General features: G+C 40.3%; 1 protein-coding gene across 1 annotated transcript in view; it reads right to left on the bottom strand.

Annotated features, from left to right (window-relative positions):
* The window catches only part of C6 (complement C6), a 60,957-nt gene that overhangs the window by 14,623 nt on the left and 33,712 nt on the right, over positions 1–12,622 (bottom strand). The window contains exons 11-15 of the mRNA XM_011229141.3: positions 8,055–8,221; positions 6,003–6,228; positions 4,886–5,057; positions 4,526–4,637; positions 1,204–1,336 (exon numbers count right to left, since the gene is read on the bottom strand). Coding sequence (XP_011227443.3) covers positions 1,204–1,336; positions 4,526–4,637; positions 4,886–5,057; positions 6,003–6,228; positions 8,055–8,221 — 810 coding nt within the window. The remainder of the gene's footprint in view (positions 1–1,203; positions 1,337–4,525; positions 4,638–4,885; positions 5,058–6,002; positions 6,229–8,054; positions 8,222–12,622) is intronic.

Genomic DNA, 12,622 nt, shown 5'->3' with positions numbered 1-12,622 from the left:
GTTTTGATCAGAAAACTGGAGGTGTGTGGGGGGGGTAGAGGATCCCAGGCTTCCCCTGAGAGACTCCTCCACTGAGACATTCCCTTTAATTCCATTATCTGAGGTTCCCTTGCTAAGGAAGTGGCTCCAGAAACTTCCCACTTTCATTACATGATTGGGACTTTTTCTTCTCAAAAAAATATTTTTTCCGGGGCGCCTGGGTAGCGCAGTCATTAAGCGTCTGCCTTCGGCTCAGGGCGTGATCCCAGGGTCCTGGGACTGAACCCCACATCAGGCTCCTCTGCTGGGAGCCTGCTTCTTCCTCTCCCACTCCCCCTGCTTGTGTTCCCTCTCTCGCTGGCTGTCTCTGTCGAATGAATAAATAAAATCTTAAAAAAAATTTTTTTTTCCCCCTCTTCTCCCTAGCAGGTGTTCCCAACAGCAAGTCCCCACAGTGTGGATGACCAGGTCTCAACTCTGCTTCACGGGATTCCCTAATAACTCTTTGGGGTCCCTACTTGAGCCTTCTGGGAACCTTATTTTTTTTTAAAGATTTTATTTATTTATTCGACAGAGATAGAGACAGCCAGCGAGAGAGGGAACACAAGCAGGGGGAGTGGGAGAGGAAGAAGCAGGCTCATAGTGGAAGAGTCTGATGTGGGGCTCGATCCCATAATGCCAGGATCACGCCCTGAGCCAAAGGCAGCCGCTTAACCGCTGCCACCCAGGCGCCCCCTGGGAACCTTATTTTGACTTGACTGTAACCTACAAATGGGTATGAGTGGAGTCTACAAACTTCTCCTCTCTTCCTCAGTAGAGGATGTGAACAAGCTCCAAGGAGGAAACTGCACTTCACATAAAATCCCATTTCTGATACATAAAGAATATCTTCCTGGGACTCATCAATTTGTATTAATTTGGACATCAGGCAAGGCAGACGTCTGAGGTTCAATGTAGTTAGTGGACTTTTGGGATTTCCTTGTAAGCACTTGCTTTGTAGTCCTGCGTCTATGAGGCTAAGATACAGGGGCACGAGAACTGAAATAAGAAGACATTTTGAAATTGAATTTTATATGAATCCTATTTTCTGCTTCACTAGACCTTTTCACCAGAGTTACGAAAAAATCATACAAAGTAGTAATCTAAGGGTGTGATTTTGCTCTAGCTTTATGGGGCACACTCATTCTTCAGAGCAGTCACGCAAGAAGTCTGCCCCGGTCTCACGTTGGCATTCCACGTCTCCTCGCCTCCAGGTCCTGTCTGGTAGACATCTGAAGTACTGGTATCCAATAGCTGTGAATCCAGTAAAGCAGGAAATTTCCACTTCCTCCCCAATAGAGTACAGTTTCTTTTCATTCTAGAATTAAAATGGAAAAAAAAAAGGAATTAAAATGGAAACCAGCAAATCATCTATGCCACAAATGATATCTCTAAACACCTCGGGGTAGTCCTGGATTCTTTCCATTCCTTCACTCCTGGATCTACGCAGTCACAGAGCCTCAATTTCTACTTCTAAACATCTCTCAAAGCTCTCTCCTTTCTTTTGCCATCATCACTGAGTTCGTTCATGGCATTTATGATCTCTTATAAGGACAACTTTCTAACTGGGCCTTCTTCTAATCCACCATATTGTTGCTCTAAATTGATCTATCATCTATCTATCTATCATCTATCTATATCTATATATATTTTGGTTTAGAAATTTCCTCTGGATATGGCATGACCTCCTACTGCAAAAGTTAAAAATCTACATATGTACCCTATAGTGGCTATAAACTGAATAAATAATGTATTCTACATATGCAGAAAATACATGGATTTGCTGGGGTGGCTAATTGGCTACAAATCATTTAGAAGTGTGACTCAATTCCTAGTAACCCATGGGTCATTATGTATTTTCCCAATTATGTGTAATTAAAGTACAACTACTGTCATGTGGGGGAGTTCACTAAAATCTTCAAGATAAAATGGGTTTCACACTTCTTAGTGTGGAGTATTAGTTTTAGTCCATTTTATCATCCTCACCTCTCACCATTTGCTCCTGTAAAACCTACCTCTCACAAAACAAAACCATCTGCCATTCTTTGAGCATAATAATCTCACTCATGCTACCATGTCTTTATCGGGCTGTTCCCTCTATGCTCCACGCCATCCCTGAGAGAAGGGAAGCCTTCTCTCAGGACCCAACTCAACTAGACTTTCCTCTGTGAAGCCCTTCACTTTCCCAGCTTCATGAGGTGCACCATCCTCTCAGCCCTATTTTTCTAATGTGTGCTGCACTGAGGTTTCATTCCCGACCCATGAGTGGCACCTCCCAGATTTCTCACACATCTTTACAAAGGCTTAATAACTCTGCTGAAAGAATGCAAAACACCATTCTTCTTAGGGGGCAGTAATGTAACACCATTTTTCCATACTCGGTGGAAGAAAAATGCGAAGAATTGACTAGGAAGTCATTTTCTGCAAACTGAAATCGTGAATTTTGAGGGTGGTGAAAAAAATTTCGACTGTCAACTTTTGTTATTACTTGGCCACATGATTCAGCTTGTCTCCTAGAAGATGATTAATTTCCTGACTACAAAAAGATTATTCTACTATTGGTTATTTTGGGTGTGTCTTTGTTTCTAAGGGAAATGGACTAATGAGTAGCATTAATGATTTGGATGTTTTAGTCAAAAGCTACACATTTCTTCTTGCATTCCTCCCCAAATAAATTATGGTCTTTAGCTTCTGCTTCTTTTTATCTTATGAGCCTGTAACCTGTAAGTCTATGTTGCAACCATCAAGCTTCCACCAACACATCTGCTAGACTGACTGAACAAGAAAACTTTACCTAAAGTCACTGTCGCTTGCCTACAAAGGTAGGCAATTACCTTTCTGTGCAATGACATGGTTGCTATAGCCTAGAATGAAGTGTTATCTGCCTCTGTCTCAGAACAAGGGATATTTTGCTACCTGGAATCCCAGAAGGTACTCGTTAGGAAAAATCAAAATTGTATTACTTTTGAGTAAAAACTACTGTCAGTAGAGATGAGGTCTTTAGTAAAGAGCAAAACAGAACAAAAAGTAAATTTATTCATAGGAATGGAAAGAGATCATCTAATTTTATAAAAAGAGTCATTCGAATAATGAATCACTGTTTAAACCCTTTGTGTGCTTTTAAAATTAGAATGTTGATCATTTTAACAGTTTTTGTGAGCAGCTGGCAAAAACAGGTTAAAAATTACTTGGCTATCCGGATCTGCCAAAATGTAATTTTGAGGATTATGTTCTAGGCCAGGGCCTAGCACAGTTCCTCTATAAAGGGCCGCCGCAGTGCACAGCAGGCCACACGGTGTTTGTTGTAACTTCTCACCTCTGCCATTGTTGCCACCACAGATTATACGTAAGTCAACGAGTGTGACTGTATTCCAATGCAACTTTGTTAAAAAAAAAAAAAAAGAAAAGAAAAGAAAGGAAAATAGATGGCAGGCCAGATTTGGACAGTGAACCACATTTTGCTGACCCTTGTTCTAAAGGACTCATCCCCACAGCGTGGCTCTGAAACTACCAGAATCAGTATTACCTGGGAACTCGTTCCATAGGGCAGTTTCCAGGCCCTGCCCGAGACCTGTTGAATCAAAAACTCCAGGCATGAGACCCAGCACTCTGGGTTTTCACAAGTCCCCTAGTGCACTGTAGAGTTTGAGAATCTCTGTTCTAAAGACTAACTGACATTACCTCCCTCCAAAATATTTTCTCCCCTTAAACCTGTAGGCAGAAGACAAGTGAATGTGGCAGGCACATTAGCTTGGACTATGCTCCATTGATATTTATATGCTGGCATTGGAGAATTGAGGGTTATTGATCTTTGATCATAAATATGATACCATTGGAAAAAGATTAAAGGCTTTACAGAGTTTAAGAAAGCTAAAAAAATTTTTTTAAGGTAATACTGATTAGGGAACATGCCTTCTGTGATCAATTTTAAATATTATATGTCTCTCATTTATATCTAAAGCCAGAGACCTGTCTGATAAGCATATTTAGTTATTTTAAATCATAGAAACATTGTGGCTCAGTGAAAAAAGGTAAAATGAAAACGTATGGGCAGCTTAAGAATTCTACAGGTTTCTAACCCAAGGCATCACAGACTCCACACCTCCTGTGACAAGGTTGTCTCTCTGAAAACATGTCTTAAGTGGGGATTAGTTTGCTCAAACTCAGAAATAAACAGTCAAATCTTAGTTGCAGATTCTCACAAGTCATCCGAACCTATATTGTGGTCACGCTCCACTCTCCACTCACATAAGTGGACCGTTAGTTCGGGAACTAGTGACGCCAAGAAACGCAGGTAACCTGCTGTCTTTGGTCTAACAACCAGGTATGAAGACCTCTTCAGGGAATTCAAGAAAGAGGCGTGGTAGGGTGTTTTTAAGTATTAATTTTTAAGTCAACAGAAGATGATTAAACTGGGAAAACAATAACCTTAAATAAAAGAAAAATGCATACTTTTTAAGTTCTATGTTTCGGATTCCAAACTTGAAGTGAAGGTCGGGATGCTTACCCGGATAAATCCATTTTCCGGAGGAACTGGCCGAGGACACCCTGAATCTGATTCTGTCTCGGGCAGGTCTATTTCTTTCACTTCTTCATCATCACTGACACATGGTTGTCCACTAAAAGGAAAAAGTAAATATGTGTGCATAGTGTAACAAACGTGTGTGTATACATACACACACACCCACACAATCCACTTACATGTGTATGTGTACACATATATATAAAGAACAAAACCTTTAGAGAGAAATGGGTAGCACCAGATCCACCACTACCCCACCAATACACTGTGCTGGAACAGGGAACAGTCTGATTATTTCTTTACTTAGCCGGAAGAAACTAAACATTCCCCGTCACCCATCCTTACTTGTTCTCCATGATTGAAAATGTGCAGTGCTCCTCTTGCCGCTTCTCCCCCTCACAGGGTTTCCCACCTTGTTGGGGGGCAGGGTTGTTGCATTCCCGGGTTCTGGATCTCTTATAAGTAGCATCACACGTGCTCCAGGAAGACCAGCAGCTCCAGCTCCCATCCACAGCATCTGGAACACAGGAAGCCCCCCACCCATCCTGGTGCAGCTGAGGGAGCTGGGGGCGTGAAGCCAGGCCGACACGGTCTCCTCGCTTTTTAGCTGTGTGGTTCTTTGAGGACTATCACAGGCTCAGCGTGAGGATTAAAAGAAACTACCTTTGCAAAGGGCCGGACACCTTGCCTGATTTCCCTTTCCTGTTCCCACAGCCTGAATAAAATGGCAACAATTCCGAATCATTTTCAACTATCGGCAACATATCACACACATACGTATATGCACATGTATACGCATAAATACGGACTTCTTGTGAATAGAATATATATCAAATTACTTTCTTAATGGTAATAGAATACATTCTGACCCCCAGGACACATCCCTTTTCTAACATTATTTAGCTCTGTATGAAAACTTTGGTGGGGGCTTAACTTATCTCTGATTACAAAGCCATCGTCATCCTACATTATAGTACAGAAGAGGCTTATAACAACAGTATCACATTTTTTATTTTATAGCATGGTTTATTATTTTATTTAGTTTATATTACAGGTGTGCTGCCTATCATATATATATATGATATATATGAGATATATGATATATATGAGATATATATGATATATATGATATATATGATATATATGATATATATATGATATATATGATATATATATATGATATATATGATATATATATATGATATATATATAAAATCTTCAAGTGCCTACTGGCATTGTCCCCATCTGATGGGTGAACGGTTTGAGGCGTAGACGGGTTGGGTCACTTTCTCATGGTAACACAGCCAGTAGGTTACAGCACAGCCTCACTCTCACCAGGGCTGTTGGACTTCAGAGTCTAATTTTTCACAGGCTTCTCTTCCTTGTGAGTTTGCGTAAGGTGGAAAACGAAACCTCTGACCAACCTAGAACACCTTTTGGAGGGGAAGTCACGGATACTCACTAGATTTGTAGTCCGGGGAGCGTCTCTCACAGTTGTCTCCGTAGGTGCCACTCTGGCACACGCACAGGCACTCGGTCCCCGACAGCGTGGGGCGGCCATTATTAGGGCATGGAGCGCACCGGCAAGGGTCAAACTTGGCCGCGTATTCTCGAAAAGCTTTCTTGAGGTTGCTCCGTCTTGTCACCGCGCAGGGGATGTTTCTCACCAAGTCCGTGATGGGAGCGAGCTAAGAGCAGACGGTAGAGAGTTACGGTCCACCACCTCACTCGCGCATATGTTGCCCTCACTGCTCGATTCTCAGGGACTGAGAGGAAAGGTCTGGAAAATCCCACACTTCAAAGGGATTATTGTGCAATATAGCCTATCTGGGCAAGGGAGTTTCTTTTCTTTCCCTTCCGGAGAGGGTAGAGCAGCTATCAGCAGGATTAGCTGGCTTCTCTTGTCCCTAATGTGATGCCTCTGGAGCTTACATTCCCTGGAATTCTGCTAGGAAGGAAGCTTCACGGGAGGTGTCGCTCACTTGGACTTACATCAGGGAATTCAGTAGGCATCAAATGCATGCCTCGAGTCACTGAAAACGGTGACCAGGAGTCGGGCGGCTCATGCACTTTCTGCCAAAACCTCATTAGGTTTGATTCAAGCAGAAAAATCCACAGAAGGCGAAGAGAGGCTTTCTATGTTCTTTTTTTCCAGGGACAGGATTGGCTTTTGGTGGGACCAGATGAGAAAATATGGAGTGGGAGAGATGAACTTGTCCGTAGGATGAATGGAAGAATTACAGCAACAAATAATGGAGCTAACACAAAATCAGGGCTCATTTTATTAACGTTTGAAAACCTCAAAGGAGTGATTATGTAGTGCAATGTATGAGTCACAGGTGCCCAGATGGGCGGCCAGATCTCGTTTTCCCATCATAGCCCGTAGAGCTCAATGTATCTTCACGTTGCATGTAAATTATTCTACTTCATAATGATTGAACTCCTTTATCTTCATTTAAATGAAATGAGCAGAATAGCTTCTTTGAGGGCTTTAAAAATGGTGCTTATGTTTTAGTCAAAACTGGTTCTAAATGGCATATGACTGATATGTGGGCAAAGTATTCCATAAATAATAAAAAATCACCTTTTTATGTAATCACAACAAATACTGGACAGGTAATTTTAATCAATGGTGATAGGAACAGAGAGCCAAATGGGTTTAAGATCCCATGTATCCCACAGAGCTTTAAATGAAGATTTAGGCATGCTCATCGAATACAAAGTTGCAAGAAAGGTACACAGATCACATTTATTGTATAGATGGGGAGCTGAAGAGCACTACTTATGGCAAGTTTGAGCAGTTGTATTCACTAAATTCCCCTTCAGGGGCGGGGGGCGCTGGGTGGCTCAGTCGGTTAAGTGTCTACCTTTGGCTCAGGTCATGATCCCAGGGTCCTGGGATTGAGCCCAGCATTGGGCTCCCTGCTCAGGCTCCCGGCTAGGTGGAGAGCCTGCTTCTCCTTCTCCCTCTGCCTGCCACTCCCCCTGCTTGTGCATGCGTTCTCTCTCTCTGTGTCAAATAAATAAATAAAATCTTTTATTTTTATTTTTTTTTAAGATTTAATTTTTTATTTGACAGAGAGAGAGACAGCCAGCAAGAGAGGGAACACAAGCAGGGGGAGTGGGAGAAGAAGAAGCAGGCTCCCAGTGGAGGAGCCTGATGTGGGGCTGGATCCCAGAATGCCAGAATCACGCCCTGAGCTGAAGGCAGACGCTTAGCAACTGAGCCACCCAGGCACCCCTAAATAAAATCTTTTAAAAAGATTAATTCCCCTTCTTGGTATTTTATGTATGCTAAGAATTCTAAATACTGTACCAGAGAATGCTCATTTGAATAGCAAACACAATTGATGTGAAATTTAACATTTTTAAAAAGGTCCACTGTGCATGCACACTAAAGAAAGACATTTTCTTTATCATTTGCAAGGAAAACGGAAAAGGAATTGCGTGGTGCGCAATTTGGGCTGCTAGAGAACCACTTTAGCTCTCTTACCATAATATTTCTGACTCTTACCTCAAAGTCAATCACAGCAGGATTTTCCTTCACTGATTCTAACCACTCAGAAAATTCCTTCTCCGCAGGACCAGAGTTCCCCTTCTCCCACGCCAAGGCAGCAGCATACTTACTCCTCCCGCCTCGAGTCAGAGATATGGATTTCTCTGCTCCCTGCAAAACTGACCCTGCAAGGTGTTTCAAGAAAATGACTCATTTAACTACTGCACATTGAAACTTGAAAGAAAAGCTTATTTGCACAGGAGAAGTAGATGGTAGTCCGTAGCTCCATTAAATAAGCTAGTGAAAAGCAAGAGAACACTCCTCCTCATCCCTACAGAGGGTTTAGTAAAGAAATGGTAACAGTGTTCACAGTTACATTTATTAAGCAACTTGTATATGCCAGGCACTTTGCGCTGATTGTCTTAAGTTACTCTCCCAACAACCTTGAGAGGTAGGTATTATTATAAACACGGGCACTGAAGCCAGAGGTAATTTAGCCTGGAACACTTGCACAGTTAACTGGGTGGGGATTAGGTAGGAGGCTGGGATGTAAATGCAGCCCGAATCCAGGCTACTCTGCTCCCTGCTCTTGGACACCAAAGCTCCCACTTTTGATGTATATCAGCACGGGTCTTGGCTTTCAGAATAACATAAATCACCTGGTTTCTGATAGCCAATCAGTTGACTCTCAGGCTGAAGATTTCCATTTAGAGTAAAGAACGGATAAAATGCTTTTAAGCTTAAAGACAGGTGTAAAAGCACAACTAACCAAAGAGAAAGAAAAAGTTAAACCTCATGTTAAGAGTTGGCACAATGTTTCTTTCGAAACAATGACATTTAACGTACCCAGCACTGATCTTTTACACAAAAGTTCAAAAACAATTCCTGTCAACTAATGGTGTCTTTAACTAATAAGGGCAGGAACTGAGTAATAGGAAATCATAGAAATAAAAGCAAGTTAAGAGGAGGTTAGTGATACGGGTAAGAGTTAATGGCATGAATTTGGTGTCTAATTCTGCAGTATGGATTAGCCATGCCTCCGCTGTTTAGAAATTCTATAGTAAGAGTCTAGAATGATCCGAACAATGGGTGAAATACTCTCTCTGTGAAGAAAGTAGTATCTCCTTTTCAAAGTGAAGTTGCATAAGAAAACACAGAGGGGTATAAGAAAACATTTTAGAGGTTTTTGTATTTATTTTCATATAAAAAAGGAGAGAAATGAGTTTTTGCCCAAAACGTACCAAAAATTTCAAGGAGTTTTTAATGAAATATTTATTTGTCATTATAATATGAGCAAGACAACGAAAAATTGTTCATTTCATATAGGATATCTTTTAAAATTTTCTCTTTTCCACATTTGTATATATTTTGTGTGCATAATATATTTTTAGAATGCTACATTTATATAGTTTGTTAGTATTTTTTTAGTAAATATATTAGGGATATATAGTAAAAAATTTTTAATGATATCATTACAGATTTAAAAATTTGGAGTCCAGTGATTTAATCAAATGAGCTCAGGATTAGACATAGACAAATTACGTTTTCGTGTGTGCTTTACTCTTAAATGTGCTTAGATTTTAGGCAAATTTTCATCATGATTAATAAACATTTGTTGAGAATCTGCTATATGACAGGTTGAAGACTGAGAGAAATGTCAAATATGCCTTTTGTATTTGAAGGACCTAGACTCTCAATGAGGAGACAAAATAGGTACATAAATGATATTAGCAAAACTATAGAGAAATAAAAAAGGAAAGAAAGAAGGAAGGAAGATAAGAAGGGAGGGTAGGGAAGGGAAATAAAGGTACACAAAAAGACCAACAAAACAGTTTGGCTTAGTGTTACAGAGAGGTAATTCAGGATTCCTGAGTTAGGGCCGTGGAAGAATTCTGCAATTTTAGGCACTTAGGGTGGGTGGTACTATGAAAGGACTTTGAGGCAAAGCTAAGACATGGGAGGGGGCAATGCCCTCCCAGCATGGGCAAAGACCTGGAATGAGGGGCGGCTGCTGCCATGTTCTGGAGGCAATACCCATGGCCATCTGCTTGAGTTAAAGTTGAAGTTTCAGGTAGGGGAAGAGCAGCGTTAGACNAATGATATTAGCAAAACTATAGAGAAATAAAAAAGGAAAGAAAGAAGGAAGGAAGATAAGAAGGGAGGGTAGGGAAGGAAAAGAAAGGTACACAAAAAGACCAACAAAACAGTTTGGCTTAGTGTTACAGAGAGGTAATTCAGGATTCCTGAGTTAGGGCCGTGGAAGAATTCTGCAATTTTAGGCACTTAGGGTGGGTGGTACTATGAAAGGACTTTGAGGCAAAGCTAAGACATGGGAGGGGGCAATGCCCTCCCAGCATGGGCAAAGACCTGGAATGAGGGGCGGCTGCTGCCATGTTCTGGAGGCAATGCCCATGGCCATCTGCTTGAGTTAAAGTTGAAGTTTCAGGTAGGGGAAGAGCAGCATAAGAGAGAGAATCTGGATGTGAAGCCAAGGAGACTGGACTTCATTCTGCAGGTTTAGAAATGACTACATTCCCTAGAAACATTTCATTTTGAGTTGGAGAGTTCACACAATTCAGGAGTATTAGCAACATGTCATCTGGGTAGTGATGGATAATTGATAAATCAGTGTGGAGACCATTGTAATCTGCAGCGTCCTCACCTTATTCCTACAAACCAAAAACTGTGGGACATTTTCTCATCTCTTTGTTGGATGAATTTTATAATTGATAATTGAACAGTTTTTTTTTCAGTAAGTATTCAAGAATGTATATTCTCAGAATTCTTTCATGTTTTGAGATGTCTTCTTGTTACCTTTATATATGAGATTACTTTTTTTCCTTTCAGAAATTNCGAGATTACTTTTTTTTCTTTCAGAAATCTGTGGACATTATTGCGGTATAGCATTGAATTTAGTTATGGAGTCTGCAGCCAGTCAGATTTTGTTGTTTTTGTTCTTCCATGGGAGATGGTTCTTTCAGTCAAGATAGTTGAAGAATTCATTTTTAAAATCTTTGTATTTAGTAAATTAATGAGGTTTTGTCTTGAAGTTGTGTATTTGAACACTATATCTGATGCATATGATCAAATAAATTTGTTCCCTTATTTCAGGGATATATTCATACATAGTTGTGGGGGTTTTTTTGTTTGTTTGTTTGTCTTTTGTTTTTTTTTTTTTTCTTAACAGTTTTCCTGTTTGATTTCTTGGGATCTCTATTTCAGGAACACAAATTCCCACAGATTAAATGATATTTGTCATTCCATTTCCATCAAATTTTCCTTAATAACTGTTAACACCTAAATTTCCCCTGCATTTATTATGAATTACTTTATATCCTTCCTATATGTGATTAACTTTCTTGTTTTTATTTTCAGGCAATTATATTTTGTTCTTGCAGTATCTAATTTATTTAGAACTATAATGGTGATATTTTTCAATGTTTGTGTGTCTTTGTACCTTAGCTTTGAAATTTGCCTTTTCAATTAATTCTTACAATCTTTTTGTCCTGAGTACTTGACTTATTGAATTCACATTGTTTAATTTAGTGCATGAAAAACTGGTATAGAACCTTCATCCATTCTTTGGTTTATATTACTAGGTTATTTGTCTGTTTTGCATGTTCTCTTTTTCCTTTTTCCTTTTTTCTGCTGTAATATGAACACGTAGTTTTCAAACCAATTCTTCTTATTTTGCTTATGCTTACCATGGGCGTATACACGTAGACCATCTATATGGTCTGATATTCAAAATTATCCATCTATTATTATAGTAAATATTTTTATTGGTTCCTTGTCTGCCTCCCCAGGAGAATATAAGCTTCCTATTTTAGGAGTTTCTGTGATTCTGCTTCCCCTCGTTGTCAGAATGAGTAGCCATCAGTCAGGCAAAGGCCAGGGAACAAGAGAACTTTATTCAGAGGAAGGAGTTATTTATAATGGCAAGGCACAAGAGAGAGCAAGACTTATGTAGGAGACTATATAGTTTAGCTAGGCAGAGAGGGAGAGAGAGAGAGAGGCAGGAATTTATCTTTAAGGCTATGTGAAACCAAGACATGTTTAAGGCATGAGAATTGCACGATAAGGTTTGCCTTGGAAAAGTCTCCTGTCACAGGAAATGTGTAGAATAGATTGGCAGAAGGCATTGGGAGAGGCAAGGGGACCAGTTCGGAGGCTTCTGTGGTAATCCGGGTTGGAAATAATGAACAGAAAGCATGCCCATGCAAACGAAGAGATGGGGGTAACTGGGAGAAATATCAAGGACGTAGAGTGATTACCTACTGGATATGGAGGCTAGAAAGAGGGCGAACTTGAAGACAACACTCAGGTTTCTGGTGTGGTTGCTGGAGCCTTATTTACATACGTCTCTTAGAAGACTCTTAATGGTTGTTTAGACGTATAGTTTGTAAGCTCCTTGATAGGAAGGCCCACTTGACACCTATCTTTACATCACAGTCCCCAATACAAAGTTCCACCCATGGGAAAAATTGATAACTGTTAACAGCCTAAGTATACAATCAAGAAAACCTTAACTCTTTCCCTTGTGAGTAGTGCTAATGATATTTTATGAACACCTTTCCCCCCACCAC

Source organism: Ailuropoda melanoleuca, chromosome 3 (genome assembly GCF_002007445.2).
Source record: "Ailuropoda melanoleuca isolate Jingjing chromosome 3, ASM200744v2, whole genome shotgun sequence".
Classification (NCBI taxonomy): Eukaryota; Metazoa; Chordata; class Mammalia; order Carnivora; family Ursidae; genus Ailuropoda; species Ailuropoda melanoleuca.
This window is presented reverse-complemented; position numbering and strand designations above follow the sequence as displayed.